Below are 26,544 nucleotides of genomic sequence, written 5' to 3' on the forward strand. Positions count from 1 at the left end.
TTGTTGCAGTGTGTCTTATCAGAATCAAACAGAGTTGTGAAAGAAGCATTTTCATGTCATCCTCATAACAGCAGGTTTATTTTAAAATAAAAACAACAACAGAAGGCTACCTCTAGTATCTTAGCCAGCTTCTTGCTTGACTTCAGCTCCTGTGAAGCCTTGTAGAGGCAGTCATACGATCCCCTCAACTCCTCTGTCTTCTCCTGCAAAGAGCACTTGAAGAGGAGGCTCTGCAGGCGGGTCTTGTACTCTGGGACAGACAACATCTGATGAAGAACACACAACAAGTAAATAAGCGAGTGATGGTAAACACAAATACAGCACGTGGGCAATGACACAGTCAGATAATCCACACAACCAACTGACTGTACCTGCAAGACAAACTGGTCTGGCTCACTGAGTTTGCTGGGGTCCTGTCTGTACTCTTCATACTTTTTGACCTCCTCTGCATCAGGGGCATACAGCAGCAGCTGTTTGATGTGGGACGGCTCCAGCCTATCAGTGGCCATGTTCATCAGCACCTGACGCAGCTCCCCAGGAGACAGCTTAAGGTGGGCTATCAGGATGGCTAGAGGTTTAAAGGAAGTTAAAAAAAAAAGGGACTATAAATTCCCAATTCTTAACCATAATAACCACATATATCATGAGTTTTTTTTTAAATATCAGTAGAGTTAGAATAAAGCTAGTTATGGAAATAGATAATATAATAATATTCCATTTTATACTTACAGGCATTGTAGGCCTTCTTATGGGACAGAATTTCAATCACATCTTTCTTCTTGAAGGATTCTGGCTGAGGGGATGGCTCTGGAGCAGGCACTAAAAATGAGACCAGTGTTAGTAAAATACCCAGAGTTTATAGAGCAGCATACTAGACAGCAGGCCGATGAACGAAGATAAGGATTTACATTGGTTTCTAAAAAGCTAATTACAATGGCAGAATGAACTTCCCACAATTACAGTTGAAAGGGATAGACATTTTAGGTAAAATATATATTTTTTTTAAATATTTGGGCATCATGTTTTTTTTTTCTTTTAGGCACAGTAGATACATGATGTAAATAAATAAAATAAATGATACTGTAACTGTACTGTACTGGGGGGGTAATGAGAGAAGATAACATTAGGAGGAAAGTTTAAAAAGTTTGTTCATTAATTTAGTCTGTAATGGAAACATCACTTTCCAAGGAAAAAAATGTGCCTGGTGGCAGACATATGAAAGCGAGGCTTATAGGTCAACAGTCTCAACACAGATGGTGTCATTATTCTAAAGACATTACTCAGTGCAATCAACATTTACTTTATAATGATACATTAAAGCAAAAAAGTTTTCTATTTCCACTTAAAAGCGCTGCTGATATGCATACAGCCAGTTGTACTCACCAGGGTTCTTCTGTGTCCCAAAGTGTAGCTCCAGATCCAGATACTTCACCATGTCGTGCAGTTTTTCATAGTCCGAATTGGCTCCCAGCTACCAGAGATGGTGCAAAAATGGTGCTTCATGAATTACAATTTCATCACTGTTAGATCACTTCCATTTGTACTTTTAAATCTAAATTATGTTATACTTTAAAAGTCCAAACCCCACAAAGCTCACCTGTCCCCAGATGGTCCCCTCTGAGTTTTCCACCTGCTCCCAGCGCAACCTCTTCACACTCATGTGGTTGGAGTCCATCCTGGAGAGCGAAGGCCTAGGTAAGGGCGGAGGGGAGCAGGGTGGAGGCAGGGGTGGAGGCGGTGGTGGCTCTAGATGCTCTGAGGGGTCAGATAAAGAGTGGGGGAGGGACTGGGGCTGGCCATGGGTTTGCTTATGCTGGGGCTGAGTTTGGGGCTGGAGTGGCGACTGCAGCAGGTGATGCGAAGGCTGGGACTGTGGACGGGTAGCTTGGGTGGAAGGCTGGACTTGGTGTTGGGGTTGGTGGTGTTGGGGCAGAGGTTGGAATGTGGAGAGGGTGGGCTGGTGTGGCTGGAGGGGCTGAAAGGTGGAGAGAAGGGGCTGAGGCCTGTGGGGCTGCTGGGGAGGGTGGATGACATGAATCTGGTGTTGGTAGTCCTGTGGAGGGGGCTGTGGCGTCATATGGTGGATGTGGTGGATCTGAGGTGTGTTAGAGTGGTGGTGGGTCTGCTGGATAGAGTGGGGTCTTTGGGGAGAAGGTTTGGTGGGCTGGGGGTGATGGGTTTGGTGGATCTGCTGCTCTTGATGTCTCCCTTGTGGTGACACTTGGGTCTGATGATGACCTTTAAGACTCCTCCGGCTCTGATGGGAGTGGCTGTCCCGGTTTAGCTGAACTGGGAGGGAAGCGGGCTCCTGCTGGGCTTGATGCAGGAGCTCTGTGGAGGAGTGATGGGGCTTAGTTTGGTGGATCTGATGGGCTTGATGGAGCAGCTCTGTGGAGGAGTGGTGGGCCTGGGGTTTGTGTATTTGATGGAGCAGCTCAGTGGATGAATGGTGCGCCTGTCCCCGATGCATCTATAAAAAAATGAGCAAAAGGGTTGGATTTTTGAAGGGTTCTTTCAAAAGCAACATGAGCAATAAAAACATGTTGCATATCAGCAACAACATGATTAGCTAACCTCTTTGGTTAACACAGCTGCTAACAAAATCTCATCCTGCTGACAATGCCGAAACTTTAAAAATGAGAAAGGGGTGTTGAATTATTTCAAGTTTAAAGTTTTAAAATTGGGTGGTGAGCAACATGTGTAACCAAAGAGCAATAAAAACCATGCAAGCCACAACATCGTGCAAATAAATAACAAAATACTTAAATATATAAATTTATGCAGCATAAAATACGAAAAGAAACTCAAAAAAACACAAATATAAGCAATCCTGCCAACAACGCCAAAATGTAAGAAATTAGGAAAAGGGATGGAAAAGAAGAAGAAAAGCTGGATTTTCACAGGATTCTTTTAGAATTGTGTGGCGAGCAACATGTGTGACCAAGGAGAACAATAAAAAACATTTTGAAAAACAACAAAAAATCATGCAGATAAATACTCAGAGCAAAATCAAGCAATATAAAGTACGAGAACAAACATGAAAAACCCAAAATAAAACAAAAATATATGCAAAGAAATAAAACCAGTACTTCTCCTGTGTGACACATCTGGTGAGCTTGATGGAGAAGTTCGGTCGAGGAGTGGTGGGGCTGCATTTGCTGCATCTGGTGAGCTTGTTGCAGCACCTCTGCTGAAGAATGATGGGCCTTGGTTTTGTGCACTTGGTGGAGCATTTCCGATGACGAGTAGTGGGCGTGGACTTGTTGTATCTGCTGAAGCATCTCTGCAGATGAGTGGTGGGCCTGGGATTGTTGCAACTGATGGAGCATCTCTGTGGAGGAGTGATGGGCTGGGGCTTGGTGCATCTGGTGGAGCATCTCTGCAGAAGAATGGTGGGGCTGGGGTCTCATGCCCTGATGGCTCTGGTAGATGCCCTCAGAGTACTGGCCTTGTTGGCCGGGGTGGGCGGTTGGCTGGGGGGGCGGCTGGTGCGGAGACGGGGCTGAACGGGACTGGCGGCGGTGGTGATGACTCTGGTGGGCCTGTTGCTGCTGTGCTTGGCGCATCATATACAGAGGATGGTTGGAGAGGTGATGGTTGGAGTCTGGAGAGGGGAGCGGGGGTAAAGACTGGTGGAGTTGTTGAAGCGGTAGTGGTGAGTGGGATTTCTGCTGCGTTGGCTGGTTAGGCATCGAGTGGTGGCTCTGGTAGATCTGTTGCATCTGTTGCTCTTGATACGCTTGTTGCTCCTCGTAGGCTTGACGCTCCTCATAAGCTTTCTGCTCCTCATAAGCTTTACGCTCTTCGTATGCTTTTTGCTCCTGGTAGGCTTGAAGCTCCTCAAATGCTTTTTGCTCCTTGTAGGCTTGACGCTGTTCATAGGCTTTTTGTTCTTGGTAGGCTTGGCGCTGCTCATATGCTTGTCTTTCTTGGTAAGCTTGTTGCTCCTGGTACAATTGTTGCTCTTCAAAAGCTTTTTGCTCCTCATATGCCTTCTGCTCTTCATAAGCCTGTCTCTCTTTGAAAAGTTTCTCCTGGTACGCCTGTTGCTCTTGGAACAGTTGCTGTTCTTCATAGGCTTTCTGCTCCTCAAACGCCTGCCTCTCCTTATAAGCTTGTTGCTCCTCATAGGCTTGTCTTTCCTGGTAGGCTTTTAGCTCCTGTATGGTAGCATGGACCTGCATGTCCTCTCTTGTGGGCATCACTTTATGCAAGGAGTGGCGTTTAGGTGGTGGATTGCTGCGGGGAGGAGGTGGTGGAGGGGGGCCAGATTTCCTGCGGATGGGCACATATGCTCTTGGTGAGTGTTCAGGGGTGTAGCTAATCTGTTGTTGTTGCTGCTGCTGTTGTTGGTGCTGGGACTGAGTCTGTGCAGGTGGTGGAGGGGGAGGAGGCGGGTCATTGAACTGGACAGGCGGGGGTGGCGGAGGGGTCATTGGCGGTGGAGGGATGTGGTCGGAGGAGGAAGAGTAAGTGAGGGAGGAGGCGTTCTCTTCTCCGCTGCTGCTTTGAACATCACTTGGGCTGCTGAGCTCTGGGGCCACAAAACCTCCATTTTCATCTTCATCCACCCCCAGCTCTTCTTCGTTATCCTCATCCTCCTCATCTGGGAAGCCCATCTGCACAATATCCTGGCATTAACACCAATTACACTTCATTAGCCTATTAATGTCAAACTGGAACTTTTTTTTAATTGGCTACAACAGGGTTTTTCTATTCTAACCCAAATGCTAAAACTTAAAATACATACTGTCTATTAAAACTGAACATGTTTTACAGGACCTCTGAGATATATTAATTTTCAAAAACCAGCAGAAACATGGTTAAAACATGAAACCCTGTACACAAAGTTACAAACACTTACTGTGCAGGTTTGATGACAACCTTAATGACGACTTGTGTACTTCTGTTCACAACCTAGTTTACTTCAGAAAGGCTCTTCACACATAAAGTTGCGAGAAAGGTGTGTTGTGGCGAATCAACTTTCATTCAGTTGTGTTATTGTGGTGTTTGACCTGACAATAAGTTCAGGACTGACAGCAGGTTTTAATAGTGTGCTTTAAATGTTAATGATGGCGCTGCTCTTTTGTTTTCATTTGGATCACAGATTGTGTTTTTGATCACTCCCTGAGGTCAAAGTGTTGGACAATGTACGGAAAAGCAAACCTGTTGCATCTATTATCTGAGGCCATTGTGCTGCAATTTTACAAAAGAGATTGCTTTGTTAACTTTATACATCTCAAGTTTTACTTTTTATTATACAGTAAAGTATCCTCTGTACCCATTCGTGTGTTCAAGGGCCTGTCCTATTTTACATTTCGACGGCTTACATTAGAGTACCACAGGGAATTAGGGCACCATGGAGGATTAACCCACTGGCACCAGAAACTATGGAACCATGGGTATTTTCACAAGAAACATAAAACACACAATGAGTTATGTCTTGTGAAAGTACTGTGTGTAAGATGAAAAAAGAATTGGCTGTATGTGGAAAACTATTTTGTTTGTAAATATAACCTTCTGGGCATCAAATGTTTGTTTTTCTTTTTTAAGTAATTTGCTTGCAAAAATTGAAGTTAAGCTACCATTTAAACCCTGATAGAGAGAAATGTTTGCAATTATTATAGCAGATACGTGATCCTATGAGCCCTGAGGATTTTTGTATAATTGATTTTTTTTTCTTTTTACACCAGAGAATAGATTATCTGAAGCTTAATTTTTCTACTTTCTTTTTGCTTCTGAGCGAGTAGTAATAAAATAATAAACCAGATGTTCATATTACTAAGGCATGCATTCCTGCGAATCTACCTCCTCGTAGTCATTCTCGGGGGTCAGGAAGTCATCAACGATGGCCACCCTCTGTCCGAGCTGCTCGCTCAGTGCATCCAGAAAGCGATCTGTGTCCTCTGAACGTGGTGGTTTGGAGAAGGTGTAGCGTCGCTTGCTGCTGCGGTGGGCAGGGGGGCTAGATGGGTAATCAGGGGCTTCCGGAGGTGATGGAGGGGGACTGTCCAGGCTGATGTAAGGGTTGGACTCCCCACTGGTCTGGCTTGTAAGCCCTGATGGATAGAACTGGGACGCAGGGGGGCTGGGTAGAGGCTCTGGCCAGGATGTAGGCGGCGGAGGGCCTTTACGGCTACCTGAGATAAGGAAGAGATACTCGTGTAACAGTATACACTTAAATAATAATCTAAATAACTAAATCTGTGAAGCATCATGTCTCTCTGCATATTTTGAAAGGTTCAAAGGGACAGTTCATCCCAAAATCAAAAATATATATATCAAGACCAATGTCTCATTCCAGAAATCATGATCCAGTTACTCAAAATAATACATAGATCTTGTTATAAGCCATTTCACGTAGGAACTACTTTCTTTTTGCAGTAGAGTCTACCAGAACTACTTTTGAATCTACCAGAACTTTCTTTCTAATACAAAGAAAGTAATTCCTACATGAAACTACTCACAACAAGGTCTGTGGATTATCTTAAGTAACCTGGTCATGATTTTTGAAAAGAGACACTGGTTTTGAATTTTCAAATATATTTTTTGGTGCTTTGAGCACCACAAGTCAAGTGCCACTTAGTCCCATTATACTGGGGAGAAGGTAGACATCTCTACAGCTGATATCTTCAAAACTCTGCAACCCACATTAAAAATGTCTATATGGATAAATTGCACCACAGGCCTGGAGAAAAATGTGTGATTTGAGGTGAATCATTCCTTTAATAGTGCACAAACATAAAGGCGATCAGTGATAGTCTCTGACAAGTAGATTAATTCAATAAAGTGTGGTCAGGTCTTCTTACCCACTACAAAGTACTTTTTTGTTCAAAAAGTGAACATGTCTCCCCAAGGAACCATTGCAGAAAACACATTTTTGATTGTAGAGAGTTGTTAATGGTGTGTTTTCTAGTTCCACTTCCACCATCACCATATCCTCCTTTGAGCTTTGTTATCTCTGGACGATATGTGACAACCTTCTACCCAACCACAATCTGGCCATGCCTGATGCAGACTGAATATGGGGATGTTCTTTTCTTACCCTTATGAACACAGTCTGCATCCCTATCTGGGAGCAACAGGTCAGTCTTGTAGGGAGACAAATCATCTTTTTAAAAAATGCTCTATATCTGATTTTTGGTGGAAATGTTGAGTGTCTCCAAATTAGTTTAATATTTATAAAAAAAAAAAAAAAGGTGCTGCAACCACTTCCATTTCAATTGCCATTCAGTTAATAGATGTCTTTGCAAGCATGCACTCCTACTCTACTCCCCTCGACTCTTTTCAAGTGTGCTACCTATTCAAGTGTTGTTGTTGAAGTCGGGAATACCCATCCACTTTCAATGGATTGCAGCAAATGCCTGACAAAGATCTCTTTAAGATTCAAATATTGATAAATTAAAGTTGCTTGGAGCTATCAGCACAGTGTGCAGATCTGTTTTGTGGCTCTGCTATCCTGTATATTTATGTACAAAAACTGTGTCAATGTAAAATTCAAGGATATTCAGTCGAGTCAGAAATAGGTTGGCTACCGTGGGATTTATTCTTCTATTCACTGCAGTACTTTTTAAACATTTTGCGATCCTCCCTCTCTCCACACACACACACACACACACACACACACACACACACACACACACACACACACACACACACACACACTCACTCATGCACAGTTATCTAAGTAATTACTTTATACCCTTTATCAGCTAAATATAATCCAGTTTCTATGAGTTTAGTGTAAATTTATACTTTCAGCTACCTGTGTTAGCATGTATTGTAGGGGAGGCGGTGCGCGAGGGAGGCTCCAGATCCAGCAAACTCTCAGGGGCAGGAGGAGGACGACTCTTCAGGGACTTGGACCTCTTGGTTGAATACATGTTCTCCAGTTCAGCGTACACTGCTGAGAGCTTGTGTGGTGGAAATGTACAAAGAAACCAGAGTAAGACCTCTCGCACTAATGATGATGAGTCCTAAGCTGATGTTTCCCCGTGAGGATGGGCCTTTGTACGTACATTGGTGAGGTTGTTGGGAGTCTCGGGAAGGGAAGTACCGTCTCCTGACTGTCTCTCTCCCGGAGCCAACCTCATCCCTGTCTCCAGCATTGGCTCTGTACGGAGGCCTATGACAGTATATCCATTAGCATGACTAAAATACAACCAAGGTAGCCGAGTTAGTCTGTAGTTAGACTGAAATTCAGAAGGCAGATAATTCAAATTGTGTCCTCCTTCTTTAACCTCTAATGAGCATCTATAACATTATAAAAAAAAAATAGACTTGTTAACAGTATAGTTCTGTTGCAATTTGTCCCTAACTAGCCTTATTAGTGTAGAGGTAGGTGTATTGTGTCTAATTAGGGTATAGCTGTGTTTGTTTACTGTCTAAAAAAAGAAAATATTTGTAGCTTTTGTTTAATTTAATTAAAACTACAGCTTGTTTCATCCTTTTAGTGTACTGTATAATAAAGTGTGACTGTAAAATCTTTCAGAAAATATACAGTATGAACGGATAAGAGAAAAAAGAAAAAAGAATAAGTTAAAAAACAAAAGTAGAAGAAACTGGAAGCTGGAAACAGATTGTAAATGTTACCAAAAAAAATCCAGCTAGGATTTAAAGGTGCAGTATGTGAGAACTGGTGATACACTGGCCCTGACAGGAGGTGAGAAACTTTCAGATTAACGGCTAACTGCTGCTGACTGTAGCCACTCTCGCAGTCATCCTGTGCAAGTTTCCTTTACTGCACATTTTCATCATTTTTAGTCAGTCTGACTTGCCATATAATTGGGATTTTAGGGCAGAATATTTCATACTGCCACTGCTATTGATTAAGTGACTGGAACCATCCTCTGTTATACAAAAAGCAAATCTAATAATTTGCAGTGCACTTGAAAGAAACATTTGTCTGGAATGATGAACGTTTAATCACTGTAATAAAGTGATTAAAAAATAAATAATATAAACTTATTGTGTCAAATCTTGTTGCTAATTTTAAATGAATAATCTTACATATTGCACCTTTACCAGGACTGTATGATCACAATGAGGATAATGAATGCTGAAAATATCAATAGCGATGGTGATAGGAATCATGGTAGTTGTTGTGTTACTGTTGCTACTGAAGATGATAATGAAGATAATTAAGGTCTGTACCCATGCCCAAGTGTGTGCCAATGACCAGGTCATCAGAGCTACGTCCCCTCACACTGCTTCTGTACGTGGTCCCTGTCACCCTCATGGAGCTGCTACGTCGATGGGGCTCGGGGGCAACCTCAGGCTCCGGAGGAGGGGGAGGAGGTGGTGGTGGTGGTGGAACTGGAACACACACACATATTGGCAACGCAAAGGAAAAGGAAAAGGTGTATGAAGGGCTGCAGCACCTGAGTTGATCTGAACTAGTGAATTTATTCCCCAATGTGGGCGTCCACCTCACACACAAAGCCCCTTTCAATCATACACACACCTTAAAACGCACATGTACCAACAGAACTTAAAAGGACAAATGTGTGCACACACCTGGCGCTTTGAATCCAAGAAAACGTGAGATCTTGCTCTGGCAGTGTTCCTGCTCCTCGTACGTCAGCAGCTGGTAAACAAACTGCCAGATCACCTGTTTGGCTGGAGTGTCCAGCACCGGGAACACGTCCACGATCAGAGTGTCAACATTCCTGTGGCCATGGAAACACAGGGGAGACTGAAACCGCCTGGCTGTACAATCACAGGTCAAAGTTGAGCTCATGAGTGCGGTCATCTGTGTAACACTCCACCAATTTTAGACATGGAGGCAAGTTTACTCCTCATGAGGAGGCCAGACCTGTCATGAAGTGCAAAATACAACAGAGACCCTGGACTGCTGAGCACTGGAAGTCATGTACTTTATCAAGCAAGAATGGGAAAGAATCCTGTTTTCAAAACATCAACAGTTCCCAAACACTTACTGAGTGCTGTTAAAAGAAAAGGTGATGTAACACAGTGGTAAACATGACCCTGTCCCATTTTTTTAAATGTGTTGCAGGCATCAAATTCAGAATGAGAGTATATTTACAAAATACAATCAAGTTAATCAGCTTTAACATCTTGGCACTGTATTCAGTTGAATACAGGTTGAACACTTTTTGCATGTTTTACACTATTTGCCAATTTTTTAGGAACTGGGGTTCATGTTTGGATCCACAGAATATCTGTTTGCAGTTCTATTTGATTTATTTGCATATCGTTTTGACCAAATTTATATTTACAAATCCAAATTCATAAGAAAGAACCCAAACTTTTCAGAGCTGACATACATTTCCTCTGTATCTAAATGTACAAACAAAAAAAGTTGTTAAAACACCACTGCAAGTTTTACAAGATATTTGTTTAACTTTTTATTGTCTAAAGTTTATTAATCACAATCTTCAGTCCCTGTGGCATGTTTGTGATAGTAGACGCAGGTTGTATAGTTATATAAGTGTTTGTAAACTTGTAATACATGTGTTTCAATAAAGTAAAGGATGTAGATCCAGTGTATTAGGGACAGAAAATAGAATACCTTGGCTTCTGATGTGTCAAACACGAAAAATCTCTATATGCCAATCAGAAGTAAATAAAAAAAAATATATGCACATAGTATCGTAACAGCAGAAAATATAAACATGTTCAGTTATTCTTCTGAATAGTTTTTTTTTTTGTCTTGTTGGTATTATCACTTCACATTCATTGTCACCCATTGACACCCTTTATCGTCCCCACCTCCCCCTTCTCTTCTCCCAGTCTTCCTCCCTCCTCTTTTCTCACCTGTGCTGGAAGAAGTTCTCCAGAGCCTTGCAGATTGTGTACCTCTCCTGGATGGTCAGCAGGTGCTCCAGCTGCTGTCCGAAGGTGCGGCCCTGAACCCGGATACTGGGGGGCAGTATCTCTGCCACCCACTGCAGGGAGCTGAGCACAGGGGAGCGAGCGCGTTCTGTGGGAACGCCGCCCCCGGCAAGGTCCTGTTCTGCCAGGGCGAAAGTGGGCGGGCCGTCCTCCACGACCAGAGTGGGCATGGCACCGCTTCCCTGGAGCATGGACACCACCTTCTCATGGGAGGAGGTCCTACAGGCAGACACATGGTGCACATAGAGACACATGCACACACACACTGTGATAAGCTTTTAACTGAATGTGTCAATTATGTTTTAGAAAGAAGCTCAATGTCATCATTTAATTTTTGACTATGAAGTAATTACTTATTCCAAATTACTGATATGTAAATGAATAAACAACTCATGAAAATGTATCTGTATTCTGCAGAGAACACTATATATACTGCAGTATAAAGATGTTCTGACATTCTCTGGGGAACTGTTCTTGTCACTCTTTGTCTTTTAACTTCAGCTGTTTTCAGGAAACGGTTGTTTTTCTATCAGATCCATCTGAAATAAGATTCCCACTGCCTTCAACAACTGTGTGAACTCCACAAGCAACAAAACATCTTCAGCAGGAGAGCTGTTTTACCATATTTATGTTTATTTGTAAAGGTAATCCTTTTGTATTGAATTAGATTTAGAAACTACTGGGTTTATGCAGAATTTGGCCACAAATTTGCTAAGACTTTGTCAAGTTAATGCAGGTGAGAGCTCAACCTCATGTCCAGTCCGTTGAGAAACAGGATGCGGTCTCCTGGCTTCAGACCCGCCTTGTCTGCTGGGCTTCCTGCAGAAAGAAAAGAGACACCTGATTCGATCATTTCCTTATCACAAAACAGTACAGTGGTAGAGCTGGAAGCTTTGTAAAGATATTATAAAGGGTAATTACTGTGCTACATGTAATAATGGTGTTATTACAATGTAATAACTAAAACTACTCATATATTACAACAGCTTTATCATTTGTACAAATGCACACAGAGACAAATTAGCACAGGAGTCAGCAACCTGTGACTCTGATGCAGCATGTGGCTCTTTCCCCGCTTTCCATTGGCTCCCTGTTGCTTTGGCAAAAAATGAATGGAAACGAATGAGTTATTTCTTTTTAGTTTTTATTTATCATCTTTGCCGGCCTAAAGCGATTCTTACATTTTCCATTTATTAAAATATGTAGCCTATACATCAAACTTCTTAAAATTTCTTTCAACTAAAATTTGCATCATACTCTACAGCTACAGCTCGGCGCCTTTTCATCTAAGACTGCGTGGCACGAGCAAAGATTTATTTAATCTAGGACTAATTCTCATCAGAGGGAGTGAAGGTTGCAGACCCCTGAATTAGCACAGGTACACACACATTTTTAACTTACCGGGGATGACAGAGTCAATCCAGACTGGAGCATGGCCCCTGAGAGTGAAGCCAAAACTCATGTTGCCCTTACACACTCTCACTGTCCTACAGAGACAAATTTGAGCTTTGATTAATGACATGACTGAGGAATAACCAGACCAACCTTATGCTGTGGGAATGAGACTCAACGATCAATTATCTTACCGACCCATCATGAGCTAGATTTTCTAAAGCCTGACAACAGAGCCGAGAGGAGGAGCAGAAGTCCAGTTTTCTATCACACTACTTGAATTACATCATGCTTAAAAGTTATTAAGGAACTTCTGCCCAGTGACGCCATAAATAAAATGCCTATCCCAATATGTGATTAAGGTAATCTTTATGTTGCAGTTTCCACAATGAAATAATGAACAGGTTATCATGGAAACTCTGCTAAAATTATAAATATGACTGTATTTAAAGGGATAGTTCAGATTATTTGAGCAATTCAAACAGCCTTTTCTGAAAGGGAACTACCATTACAAAAGCCAAATATTGCTCTCCAAACAGAATTTAATTGGAGATGAGTAATTTTACCTCAGATCACAGGAGTTGCTGGTTCACCACGTCCACGATCTGTTAGTTTGTTTGTGTTATTGTGTGACATTGATGAATCTGAACGATCTTTTCAAAACTGACTGACTATAGATGAGTACCTCACCCAACCCCACTTCAAATAATCCCAACTATCCCTTTAAATAATGGTAGATACCATTAATACTATAATTCATTGCACATGGCGTTCAAAAATATGTTCACAAAGTTATCTGCAATGAGACAAATAATGCAATTAAATTGATAACCTCTGCTCATCCTGAAAGAAAATGAGTTCAACTGTGACCTCCTGCACATTTCCATATTCAGCAGGCTCCTTTAAATTCACATCCTGCATGAAAACCTTACTTAAATATAGACAGTATATCCAAAAGGAGCAGTATAACATCCCCATAAGACAGAGCCACAGAGGAGATAAGCAGTTTGTTGGGGGCACTTTATTCCTGAGATGGTGATGGGATGTTTGCAATCATGTTGTTTATGTGCTTTTAAAATATCTTTTAATCTGTTTTCATTTTGTTATCCAAACAGAACCGTCATCAATTCATAGAAACACGACAGGAAACAACGTCATGCACATGAAGAGAGCCACAGAACAGGCGTGACTGTCCAAATAGGTTTATGTTCCCATTGGCTCACCTACCAAAGGGTCTATTTTTCACTTAACTCCTACTCATCTTAATTCACATAGATTCCATGCGTACACAGGAAGACATGTCACAACAGTTCTCATGTGGCGAGGTTAGACATTTGATCAGACATAAAGAGAAAGCAAATGCTATTTTAGGAAAAAGATTTTCTTTGAAAACTAAAAATGACATGCACTCTGTGAGGCTGATGGGAAGTAAAAGCTGTGACTCCTGCTGATAAAAGGCCAAAATGCTCACAGGATGACATACCTGTCAACCCTCCCATTTTTCCCAGGATTCTCCTGTATTTTTACCTTTCTCTTTCACTCTCCTCCTGTTTAAACATCTTCCTGTAAATCTTGTGTATTTTAAACCTTTCTTTAAAATCACAGTAGGCATAGTATTGCATAGTGTTAGCAAATTATTGCTAATGCAAACTGAACATTTCCTACTGCTGTAGCCTTTCACTGGTGAAACAAGAATTACCTTTTATTTTATTATTCTTAACTTCTTTATTAAAACCACAATAGTTTGTTTTGGTGCCTCAATCATTTTGGGACCTGTAGTATTAAATTAATTTAATGTCACCACCAGTAACTACAGGTGTTACATGCACAGTACCAGTGTAACTGCACAATAATGTATCGTCAAAACCGGTTAAAGTTGAGTAATATTTCCTGCCAATCAGGACTTATTTCTGCAGGTACTTTTGTGGAATTGCAGAATTTACCCATCACTTCTCAGTGAACTGCCTCCTTAGCAAGGCTCTGAAAGCATTTTCTAGTTATCTATCTTATTATTATGGGACTTAGGAAGTGTAATTTCTTAATGTTTGGCCTGACAGCCTGGAGTAGAGCACCAGAAAATTTCCCCTCATTTTAAAATTAACGTTGACAGGTATGTAGGATGAACAAAGAAAATACTGTCACACCACCACATGACACTTAATACAGACCTGCAGTTGGTGGTGGTGCCGCTGGAGTGCCCAGCTATAAGTGAGGTGGTCTTGCGCATGCCGCGTGCTGGAGGGACCACACCTTCCTCTGCGTGGGTACGTGGCACTGAACTGGCACGGGTGGAGACCAGGAGGCGTTCGGGATGATCCTCGCTCCGGCTACGGCGAAGGTGGTTGCGGCTAGGGTCACTGAAGCTCCGCCCTTTGAGCCGGCTCATCAGGCTCTGGGAAACCACTTCGTCAAAACGCTCCCGGTGCTTCTTGGGAATGAAGATCCTGGCGAACATTGTGGGATCAGACAAGAGAAACTCAAGGAGAGCAGAGATGAAGAAGCAAATTAGGCATCCACTTCAGCTTCTCCTGTGTGCTGTCACTGAGAAAAACATTTCTATTTTTTTTACATAAGAGCAACATCACAACCAGTGAAAAGGCTTACAGAAGGAAAAAACAAAATCACATCAAAGCAGCCACATCCCCACAAAATCCACAATTCTTTATCCTCATTTCTAAAAGCATCCATCGTCCAAAGTATCCCAAAAAATCAGAGGGATTCTTGTTCTGATAACGTATTGCTCCAGCTGCAGGATCCACTTAATTGGTTCAAAAATAGTTCAGTCCATATCGTCTCATGGGAGGGCTGAGGCAGGTAGAAGGGATTGGAGAAACATTAGTTTGTGTGTGTATAAGCATGTGTGTGAGAGAATGAAAGAGACGAGAGATGAGCTTTGTGTGTGTGGTACAGTCACATTAGCAGCTGCAGGTAAGAGTGTTCAGTATCAGTGACAGCTCGCAGCTAATATGCGAACAGGAGGAAGCTCAGAGCCACCTCTGGGAGAAAGCGCTCCACTCCCCCCTGCTAGTGTTATTCTCCCCCTCCCATAGTCAACTCCCAATGCCCTTTTTCTTCTTAAAGTAAAAACCCACCCTCATACTACTGTCTCAGATCAGTTTAGTGTGATATACAGTGTGTTCCAGGGGTGGTTTTGTGGGCGTGGTGCGCCCACTTTCCACCAGTCTGTTTTGTTATTCTTCATGCATGTAGATGAAAAGAAACTGTCCTGTCAATAAAAAACTGGAGAGGGAGAACAAGTGCACTATTAGAAATAAGGGTTGCAAAAAGGGTTCTTTGTGAAGGGCTGAGGTTCTACGCAGAGACATTTGCTTCTAATGAACCTATTGTTGAAGAAGGGGTTTGTTAAGGGTTCTTTGGAAGACTAAGAGTTCCATTAAGAACCTTTTTCAACCAAATAATGCTCTTTGACAAATAGAGATCCTCAAGGATTGTTGAAATCCTTGAAATCTAAAAGCCTTGGAACATAAAAAGGTCCTTGGTAGAACCCTCTTGGTGGTTCTAGATAAAACTCTTGGAATATGAAATGGTGCCAGTGGCCCACCATTGGTTGGTTCTAGATAAAACCCTTGAAATACAAACAGGTTCTTGGTAGAGTGTGATCTAGGTAAAACTTTTGGGGTATGAAAAAGTTCTTGGTAGAACTAGGAGGGCTGTTGCCCTTAGAGGGTGGATGGGTCCTAGATGGAACCTCTAGAGAGTGTTCTGAGTGGAACCATTACACCATATAACGGTTCTCTGTAAAATCTCTTTTAGGGGGTTCTGGGTGAAACCTTTAACAGATGGTTCTAGGTATAACCCTTTATGTTGGGTTCCAGGTAGAACTCTGAAGGCCCTTTTCCACCAAATCAGCTCTGGTTCTTAAACAGGCCCATTCAAGGTCTTTGGATCCTTGGTGCAATTTAGCAAACCAACAACAATCAAGATTATGACATTCCTATTTTAGTTCCAAAGGAAAACCTGCTATTTTGGGTTCCAGCTGAACCAACTTTTCAGGTTCTGATCCAGTTTATTTTTGGCGGAAATGCTCAGAATAGTTCATAATTAGGTGCTTGAACCAGAACGGGGTCAGTCCCTTGTTGGTAGAAAAGGCCTATGAAAGGGTTCAAAGTGGAATCTTTATAAAAGGTTCTACCAGGAACCAAAAAGGGTTCTTCTCTGATAGCAAGACAAAAAAAAAAACCCTGTATGTTACCTAATTAGCACCTTTATTTGAAAGAGTGTAGTGCTGGCTCTGTTTGTTGCTATGCTTGTTCAAATTCTGCATCAAACTCATCAAAGACAGGTTGTATTTCAGATGTCTGTAAAAAGTGATACCGCCGCCTGTCTGTACGACATGTTTCTCCCTGTAAGACTCTTCAACATCAGCACAATGCCGTAAAAAAAGCAGACTCTTCTGTCTCTTTCCCAGGGACTAACACTCAATCCTGACATTCACCATTGATGTTTTAGACTGCTTGAAATGTCTACTCCCATTAAGCTCTCTTGTAGCTGTGCTGTCTGCTACGCGTGGTTTATATTTGGCCAATTATCTGCAAGAACAAGAAAAAATTACATAACTAAACAACAGAAATGACCCAGAAACAGAAGAATCATTGCCAATAACTGTGTTTTCAAAACTGTTTTAGGGTGTGTTTCTCCTTTAAATATAGGACGCCTTCTCCCATTTTCTTTTCTCTTTTATCTGTGGATCTGCTCATGCACACATACACAAACAAACCTCCATCTCACACCCATGTACACGCACCACCTCATTTGTCCCTTTTCTCTTTTGCATATCTTCCTCCCCATCCCGCCTACAAAACGATGCTGCCTCCATCCTCAGCGCAAGTCTCTCTCCGTCTCTCCGTCTTCAACATGAATCTCCAGAGTACTTCGACTGTGCAGAGGAGAAAAGAGTGCTTTGGTTTTTCGGCGCACCAGTTCCAATGTGCATTCAGATACACAGCACAACTCCTTACTCAAACGCTACTGTTGAGAATAAGGCTCAGTGGTGCAGTTTGGTTTTCAAAGCTCTCACAGTCTCTTTACAGGTACATTTGGGAACACTGTATGGAGGCAAGGATTAGGTGAGTCTCTATTCTGTAGTTTCATAAGAACATACAGCAAGCATTGGGTTTGAATTTAGAGTGACGCATAAACTGAGCTGCCTCCATACTAATCTTACAATTCAAAGTTGAGCGAAGCTAACAGATATTTCCCCCACAGGGATTTCTTACCTAGACAAAATTCTGACTCATCTGACTCACACACACAAACTGCAAAAAATATGCCTGCAATTACAGTCATCTCAGACACCCTCAAATCCAATAAAACCTGAGACCATATCCAAAGCCAAGGTGTAACATAAGCCGCATTTCCACCGCAGGAACTTTCCCCAGGAATGAGGAATTTTTGGAGAAAGTCAGTACATTCTCACGGGGACCGGGGCCTAAATAAGTTCAAGGAACATTTTCCCCCAAAAAAGTCCCTGTTTGAGGGGTAGTAATTTCCAAAATGCTGCAGGTCCAGTACAAGCAGCTTTTTATTTCAGCCACCATTTTTAATCTGCAGCTGCTTTTTTTTTCATGGTACTGCAGCACATCAACATGGAGTTAAAGAAGAAAGCATATGACAGATCCACTTATGCCATAGGTCCAAGCTAGGGATGTATTGTGGATTTTATCAATACTAATATCAATACCGATACTGCTTTATCGATACTGATAGCCTAATTGATACTACTTTCTGTAATTTGATGAACAAATAAAATAGACATAAATGAAAAGACATGACATGCAAAGATGTGAAAAGATTCAACAGGCCGTGGTCATCTCCTGAGGAAAGAGGGAGCAGCTTGTCACTCAAATGAAATGCCTGGTTCACCTTAGTGGTCAGTCCGCCTTAAGTGAGCCTGTGCCGAAGCTGTTGCTACTTCAGAGCAAACAGCACTTGTGACACAGGGACTTGACTTGGATCTTGAGGAGTTGTAGCGACAAAAAGCTTTAATTTGCCTAATCTTCACATCAGAAGATTGTGTTGGAAACAATAACAGGCTGAAAAGTAGTTCCTGAGACTAAAAGTCCCTAGTACTTTTGGCAGAAATGTGGCTACAAACACACTTTTAAAGGAGAAATATATAATATATTTTCTGTATTAAATCATAAAATGACCATGATACTTCATGAAAGATTAAGGACACATGCTAAGTTGAAGTATTGGCTTCTCCAACAACAACACTAATGCAGTATGTTTTTCTTTCAAATTTCTTTTCTGGTCTGCTTTTGTTTTGGCCTGTGTGCTTCTGCAAACTGCCCATTTCTGGTTTATTTATTTTAAATGAAGCTGAAATTAATACCGAATTATGTTAAATGTAATTAGGATTAGTGTTAGAAGTTAAATTGAGCAATATGTTAACAGAGTCTGGAAAGGGGTACGGCAGTCCAAAGTGTGTATAGTCAGAGCAGTGTTAACAACAGGATTACATTGATAGACAGTTGATAAAGTCATAAAAAGCTGATCAACATACAGATGAGATTCAGCACAATCCTTGTGTCCAAGTATAGAACAACACACTTCCATCTTATTTATGGCATGAGATTAGAAATGCAGTTGCCCCTGAACAGCATGGTCACTGAAGCAACAGTTTAATCGCTTCACTGTTTCTCCTAGTCCAATGTCATAATACACACACAGTATAGTGACATAACAGCAGTCCTGAATTAGCTGTTGATTCATTGCGTGCTTGTGTGTGTCTGTGTGTGCCACCTGATTAGCACTGCTTATGTCTTAACAAACTACAAACTTACAACAACAGGCTACGTCAATAAAAAAAAAAAAAGAAAGAAAAACTGTTGGAGGACCAGTGTGTAGGATTCAGTAGGATCTAGTGGTGAGGCTGTGGGTGGAAACCAACTGAATACCATTTGAATGTCTCCCCCTACCCCTCCAAGCACGTATGAGGAAGTACGGTGGCTGTGAAACCTCTGTGGAAGACGACCCACTCTCTCTGCAGATATAAACGGCTTATTCAAAGGTAATGAAAACACAATGACTCTTATTTTTTAGGTGATTAAACACTAATAAAAATGCTTATAAATAATATATTGAATTGTGTGATATTCTGCCATTAGATTCCACTAAAACTTAGTTGCACAGTGGCCCTTTGGAGATCTTGTAAAGCAACAATAATTGTAACACAATCTGGATGATCTAGTAACTGCAGCCCTAACTTGAGACCTTCTTGAGATCTCTCACCACAGTAAGAACAGCCTAAAGTAGACTCACAAAAGATCTGTGCAACCTTATGTTTCTTGATCACATCATTTCATTCAAAACTGTTGATCACACTATTTTATTAGAAATACTGGAAGAGTGGCTGTGACTTTCTGGCACAGAACACCATATAATGAAGTTAATTCATTATATGGTGTTCAGCAGGGATCAATTTCACCTCTTTTTATTTTACCTCTTGTTAAAATCATAACATAATTATGATCATATGCAATCATATCATATCTCTCTGGCCTTGGATGATCTTAGTCTTATCAGTACAATTACGGTGTGTTTGTACTGTTAAACAACCCAACTGAAATGATTTGATGTCTGTTGCCAGAGTGAGGTTTATCTTCATTCTTTATCTCTTAAAACCATAAAAGAAGCTAGGAGGAAGGAATTTTGCAAAAGGTTGGTGTGTGTGTGTGTGTGTGTGTTAAAGTTGTATACAAAGTTTGTTGGGAAAAGGCAAACGTGTGTCTGTGTGTAAAAATAGTATCAGTATAACTCTGTTCACTCAGTGGAGACATCATTGAAAGGATAATAACTTCTGTAGATACATCTGCTTCCTATGGAGACATCCATTTAAATTGAAGCCAAGGGACACAGTGTTTGTAGGTGACAGTGATTAAGTGCATGGTTTGTTAATGCAGCAAAAAGTCATAACTTCCCCCTGAGGGCTGCAATGTGCTCATTTGTGACACAAGGCTGCTCTGAACTGTTATCTTGAGCAGCAGGTTTTGCATAGCAAGAGGAGAACTATGACAACTATAGTTAGAAACATAAAACGACAATATTAAATAGTAAAAAGTCTATACACTCATTAAACCTATCCCAGAGGAAGGCAGAGTGAGTGACAGAGAAAAGAAGAGACAGAAGATGGTGAAAGACAGACTGACAAGCAGACCGGCTGTCAGAGGCTGAGACTGGCTCAAAAACTTCCAGAGATAGACATCAAAAAAAGCGAGCGTAAAATATGACAGAGCCAGAGTTGAGAAAAAAGAGAAAGTGGAGAGCGAGAGCTCTTTCTAGGCCAGGGTCATGTAACTATTGGGAATGAAGCAGGCTAGTCTATGCTTACAGGCTATGTAGGCCACAGAACTTTCCCAAACAACACTCATACATCACCACAGTTGCACGGACAAACAGCGGAGAGGGAAAACGAAACAGAATGGGGCCATTTTTTGTGTATTCAAGACAAACACAGGGCCTGGCTCTCTTTTATTCTATATCAACTATTGATTGAACCATTGAACTCCATCATTTCAAGCACCTCCTGTCATGTTGTGATCTAAGTAAACGAATATTTCTCTTGTCAAATCTTGTAACCTGGACAAAACAGGAGAGCGGAAACTTCACAGCTTTCCTCCACTCAAGTTGGATGTAGGCCTTGGGATGCCCTCAATTATAAGGAGGGCGAGAGGAGTCTATAATTAGGCCTGAAGGAGGGGTGGATCAAGGACACCGCTCACAGAGGGATGAATGACAATTGCAATCAGCTGGGAAACGTATTGCAAGAACCATTATTATCAGACCCACTTCTGATCAGCCAGTTATGAATTTGCAGTGTGGAATTAAAAGCCTCAGAAACAAGATATAAGACGAAAGAATTATCAGTAGTAGCAGAGTTCAGTTTTTCTATCTCGCACTTTGCTCATCATATTTCCCAGGCAGGAGACAAATTTAGGGACAGCGCAGATCTCGAATTTTTACATGCTTACAAAAAGTATAAAAAAATCATCAATGCAAACCTTGATAACTAACACACGGAGAGCAGTTGCACAACAATACTTCAGCAACTTCAGATGCAAGTCAGCACAAATAACACAAAGCACAGCGAACACTGCTCAGATCAAAGGAAAAAGTGCCATACCGAAAGCGTCTGGAAAGGCTCCTATCCCTTCCCATGGCTCTTTGGGGCTTTGAGGAAGTGCCTGAGCTCAGTTAAGCAATGCAAATGCCTCTCCTCTTTCTCGGTGAGTCCCCATCTAGTTTGAGCAAACAAACTCTCCCAGACAAACGGGGAAGGAGATGAGAAAAGGGAAGGTGTCCTGGATCTCAAAAGCGCTCGCTGTAGGCTCGGAAAGCAGCCAGGTGGAGAAAGAGAGAGAATGAGAGGGAAGGAGGGAGCGAACTAGAAGAGTGGCTGTGGTTCACATCCCTCCACACCTCCAAAACATCCTCAGGCAGCATCATCAGCTGTTCTCCAACTTCACGTTTGGGGCAGCACTCCTCTGTTGGTCCCATCTTTTGTCCCACAGACACTGAGGGTCAAGGTCACCACGAGGTAGTCTTGTCGGTCACAGCTAAAGGAAAATCCTCATCACTGAGTCGTCCATCATTCGGCAGTAAGAGGTAAGTGAGTGACAAATCTTCTCCGCCCTCGGTGGAGGAGGAAGACAAAGAATGAGATGAACAGAGGAGTAAAGTGAGGAGGGAGAGAGGAATGAAGCGGAGAAGTGAGGAGAGCCCCAGTGGAATTTCATAGGCAGGTCAGCACAATGACTGTGTGAGTGTGCAAGAACCAACAATGTGCATAAGGGAGGATACAGAAGCTTTGACAGTCATGTCTGCATGACACATGCTCACTCGCAGCATCAATAACATGTTTCTACACAAGTGACAACACCTATCCAAATGTCTCCAAGTATTTCCAGCCCTAAACAACCTGACTGATCCATAAAACATTTGTAAAAGACAGAAACGCTTTCAGATAATAATGAAAAATAACAGCAAAAACGCTCTGCATCCTTTAAGGAGAAATGTGTAAAATATTTACCACGCTATATCATAAAATGACCATGATATGTCATCAGAGACTAAAGAAACACCACAGTCACATCTTCCTTTGACAGTACCTTTCTGGGCTGTAATAACTGTTTTTGTTCACCCCTTTCACATTTATTAGAATTAAAATTAATGCAAAACGTTTGCCAAGTGAGCCAGTATCTGTTTATGAGTCATAAGAAATTGTCTAATAATGTTTTTGAAGGAGTAGATGTTTATAATGGTTACACTGATCAATATGTGAATAGAGTCTAGACTCTAGACTTTAACCATAGATTGCATATTAATAAGGGATTCTACCTATCTGATATACCGTTTGTGGCTCCAACTCACTATTTGGACTGCAGTACTCATTTATGAATGCTAGGGACTTGGTATTTTTAATCTTTAATCTGCAGCTGAGAATGCATCAGTGTAATTAATTCACATCTTTGAAGTCTATATACAGATACAGTTGCAGACAACGGCCTACAGTTCACTATAATTCCCTTCAATTACCATAACACTACAGAACCGCATGAACAAAAGAGCTAATAGGCGTTCCAGGATTGTCTCTAATGACACTCCAGATGCACAATCTTTTGCATAACTTTCAAGTGTTCAAACACTCGCTAACCCCTGGGTTTCAGAGCCGTTTAAGAATCGACACTGGCAAGTGCGTCAGAAACCTAAGAGAGAATTTATTAAAAGAAATAGGCTGCTTAAAAATAGAACACATCCTGAGGGAGGGCGAGGCAAATCGGAGAGGGGACAGAGGCAGACTGAGCAGAGCGCGGCCCAGCTGGTCAAGTTTTCACCAGGCATGCCGGAGATATAACTGCGTAAGCCTGTTAAGCACACCTTGCATCCTCTGATACATGACCTCTAAATAATTGGACCGAGGTAGGTCGGATAGAGAGTTTTCATTACATGTGTGGCTGTGTGACTGTCACAGAAAATGAGTGATTGAGGGAGAGGGAGAGAGACAGATTGGGAGACAGAAATAGGGGGCGGAGACAGTGAGTGAATAAAAGAGAGAGATTTAGCTTCAGTGGCAGTCACATTGATTCTCCACACCTCAAACTAAAGCGCTGACACTCAGCTCATCGCCACCAATCTCTCATCCGATTCTGTTTTCTTAATCTCTTTGTCAATGGGTGGTATTCCTACTGGGAATAATAACTGTGCCACTGTTCAGATCACTGTGACTGGGAGCTATAAAAAAAAACAGGAAACTGGAACAGAGACAAGCACAAATTTACAATAGCTGCCACGTATACGTATGAATCCACATGTTGCTGCATTCACACCCACACACAACCACCTGGCATCCATATAAGGAGTATAAGGAGCAGGACTAAGTCAGACCAGTGGACCTCCAAACTGCAACCTACAAGCTGAAAACATCAAATTAGCACCTGGGATGCTTATGGTACAGACATGAACAAGCTAGCAGCTGTAACCTTTTCTTTTGCAGTGATGTAGTCACTTTAACGCCAGAGCTCGTCTCCCCAAGTGCAAATGTTCCAACAAAAAAAGTTCCCCCTCTACTCTAATTTGCAGCATCATCATCACTCAATCATCGTTTAGCTCTGCCCAAGATGTTTGTGATTAATTTAATTAATTTACAGAAATGCAAACAAGGCAGTATGTGTTTTCCTGTATAGCAGAATGTGTATGCGTGGCTACACCAATGGAGAAAGGAACACTGTAACAAGGTTCTATGACAAACAGTACATGAGCTATGAAGGGGGCGTGGCTAAAGTATAGGCTAACTTTCACCAATTAAAAATGAACCTGTTTTACGCACGTGTGGGAGTCATTATCAGATTAACCAAACAGTTATAGGTATATATGGACATTCAGGCTCTTTCTGTATCTCAGTGTAAGCAAGACTGTGGTAGCAGGTCTGTGACGCTGTACTTTGAACTACGTGTTAACGCTTGGCTAAGCCTACACTGACAATGCTAACAGGCTGCACGTTTAATGTTTACCACATGTACCACAACATTGCTTATTAGCACTGAAGCCAAAGTATCACTAGGGCTGATGTAGTGCTGGGCAATATAATGATATGATATCAATACTGTGATGTGAGACTAGATATCGTCTTACATTTTGGATATCATTATATCGCAATATGGCCAGGTGCAACATTCAAATCACAAAAGTTCCAGTTTTTTGATACAGGTAAAATGTGTGACAAAACAGCATTATAATGAAGTACTGTAGTGCTGCAGAAATGCCCTGACCTACAAATCTTGTTTTCAAGATTAAAGTGCATGTGTGTTTGGTTCAGACCCCGACAAACATTATCAAGATTTTAATATCTGTTTCAGTAAAAAAGAAAAATTTGATGCAAAAATGATCATTCCCACTATCTGCCAAAATAATCACAATATGATTTTTTTTTCATCACAATGTGCAGCGCTACCACGAAGTCATTATATCCACATTACTGATGATTATTTATTAAAAATCTCATTGTGTTAATATTTTGTGAAAGCACCGATAGACATCCTTACAATATTGTTGCAATATTGATAAATATTGGTCAAAAATATTTGATTTTATCTCTACTACCCCGCCTTATCGCCACTACGACTAAAGGTTTTGCACTCTAAACCGCACCAAGTTATTATAGCAAAATTTACTTAAAGTAGTAATTCTGTTTTTTTGAGAAATATTTCTGTTGCATTAATGTGTATGTTGCATTTTGCTGCTGTAGATGTTTAGGGTTGTGCTAATTTGAACTATTTTATACACTGTTTAATCTACAGCAATTAATCATATTCCATAAAATCATCACGTTTGCAGCTATTTGAGAATTTACAGTATGTTATTTTAGAGGAAAACATGTATCGCCTCAGAATATATTTAATATAAAAAAAAAAAAGCATGCCTAAAAATATCATATCATATCATCATATTAAAAATATCATCAGCAACACATTTCCCCAAGAACAGAGAACTTCCACATTACTTTTTATAACCAGACACTTGAGACATCATTTTTCAGTAGCAGCCATTTACACCCACACCACCCTGAGGCATGGCTCGTGGACAACCTGGAGGCAAAACTCCCTAAGGCACCTGCCACAGAAACAGCATCACCAGACTCTGCTGTCAACATAAAGAGTTATTCCAAACCTGGAATATAAATATGATTTTTTAGCCCTTTCTAGAGAATGCAAACTTATACAGTATTAACAGTAGTGCTGTAAGATTTGCGCAGCCTAATTGGCATAAAAGAACAAAATTAGAACACAGACACAGCAGGCAGACAGAAAGAGAAGAGAAACTTTGCATATGTCAAGGTAAAAGCGCACCTGAGCTAAACAAACCAGGGTGGAATTATGGGAAACTACAGCTATCTGAAGTGGATTTATCTAAAGAGAGATTTATTAGTTATTAGAAGGGCTACTGTACTTTCCTCACAGCCTAAAGGTGAGGAAAACAGTTCTCAGTCCTCCATGGATCCGCCTAATGCATAATTAATGGGATTCGGTGCAAAAAACAAACATTACAAAGCATTTTTACAGGCAGCTTTCTGAGGAAGGAAACGTGCTATCAAAGCTGGGATGCAGACAGCTGTGTTGGAGGAAACTGAGATGGCTGGACAACGGCTTTGTTTTCTAGCTGGAAGGAGAACGGACTGCTCCCAAAAATAAGTTACAGGACTGCCACTATAGAACAATTTAACTGCACTACAGCTTACTTCGTGGCCAATCACAAACGGCTACGTAAGACAGACACCCGAGAATGCTTTCACACCAAATTTGATGACCACTTACGTGCTACAACTGTTACAAAATGTACAGTGCCAAATAGTTTTTCAGTACTTACCTGAGGCAGCAGTTCATAATGTCCCCAAGCATTGAAGTTCAGAGCAACCACTGTATGCACGTGAGAAACAGTGCTGCTGTGTGTGTGCAGCCTAAGCATCTGCATGTTGTTCTGTTTTCAGACTGTATGTGTGCATACCTCAACCACCAGCAGCAAACTGGCTGTAGCAGCTATGAGCTGTATGCAGAGGAGGGAATAAAGAGCATCCAGTGAAATTCGGTGCGTGTATCAAAGAGTGCATCACAGCTGACAGGGAGGAATGGGAAAGAAAGAGACCAACGGAGAGAAAGTCAAAGTGAGAGGAAAAGATAGAGGGAGGAGGGGACTGACAAAACAAAGTGTGAGTGTGTGCAGAGGCATTGTGTTTTTGGGTTTTGATTTTCCAATCAGTGCTGAGGAGGAGGAAATGTAATA

At 41.5% G+C, this 26,544-nt stretch overlaps 1 protein-coding gene across 1 annotated transcript in view; it reads right to left on the minus strand.

Moving 5' to 3' along the window:
- The window catches only part of grid2ipa (glutamate receptor, ionotropic, delta 2 (Grid2) interacting protein, a), a 36,866-nt gene that overhangs the window by 3,291 nt on the left and 7,031 nt on the right, over positions 1-26,544 (minus strand). The window contains exons 5-19 of the mRNA XM_084744359.1: positions 14,415-14,690; positions 12,256-12,341; positions 11,604-11,673; positions 10,777-11,073; positions 9,517-9,668; positions 9,154-9,315; positions 8,019-8,125; positions 7,766-7,913; positions 5,809-6,140; positions 3,090-4,631; positions 1,598-2,470; positions 1,384-1,471; positions 730-819; positions 372-568; positions 111-266 (exon numbers count right to left, since the gene is read on the minus strand). Of these exons, the coding sequence (XP_084600485.1) occupies positions 111-266; positions 372-568; positions 730-819; positions 1,384-1,471; positions 1,598-2,470; positions 3,090-4,631; positions 5,809-6,140; positions 7,766-7,913; positions 8,019-8,125; positions 9,154-9,315; positions 9,517-9,668; positions 10,777-11,073; positions 11,604-11,673; positions 12,256-12,341; positions 14,415-14,690 (4,576 nt within the window). The remainder of the gene's footprint in view (positions 1-110; positions 267-371; positions 569-729; positions 820-1,383; positions 1,472-1,597; positions 2,471-3,089; positions 4,632-5,808; positions 6,141-7,765; positions 7,914-8,018; positions 8,126-9,153; positions 9,316-9,516; positions 9,669-10,776; positions 11,074-11,603; positions 11,674-12,255; positions 12,342-14,414; positions 14,691-26,544) is intronic.

This window comes from Lutjanus erythropterus, chromosome 19, assembly GCF_056507025.1.
Source record: "Lutjanus erythropterus isolate fLutEry1 chromosome 19, fLutEry1.hap2, whole genome shotgun sequence".
Taxonomy (NCBI): Eukaryota; Metazoa; Chordata; class Actinopteri; order Lutjaniformes; family Lutjanidae; genus Lutjanus; species Lutjanus erythropterus.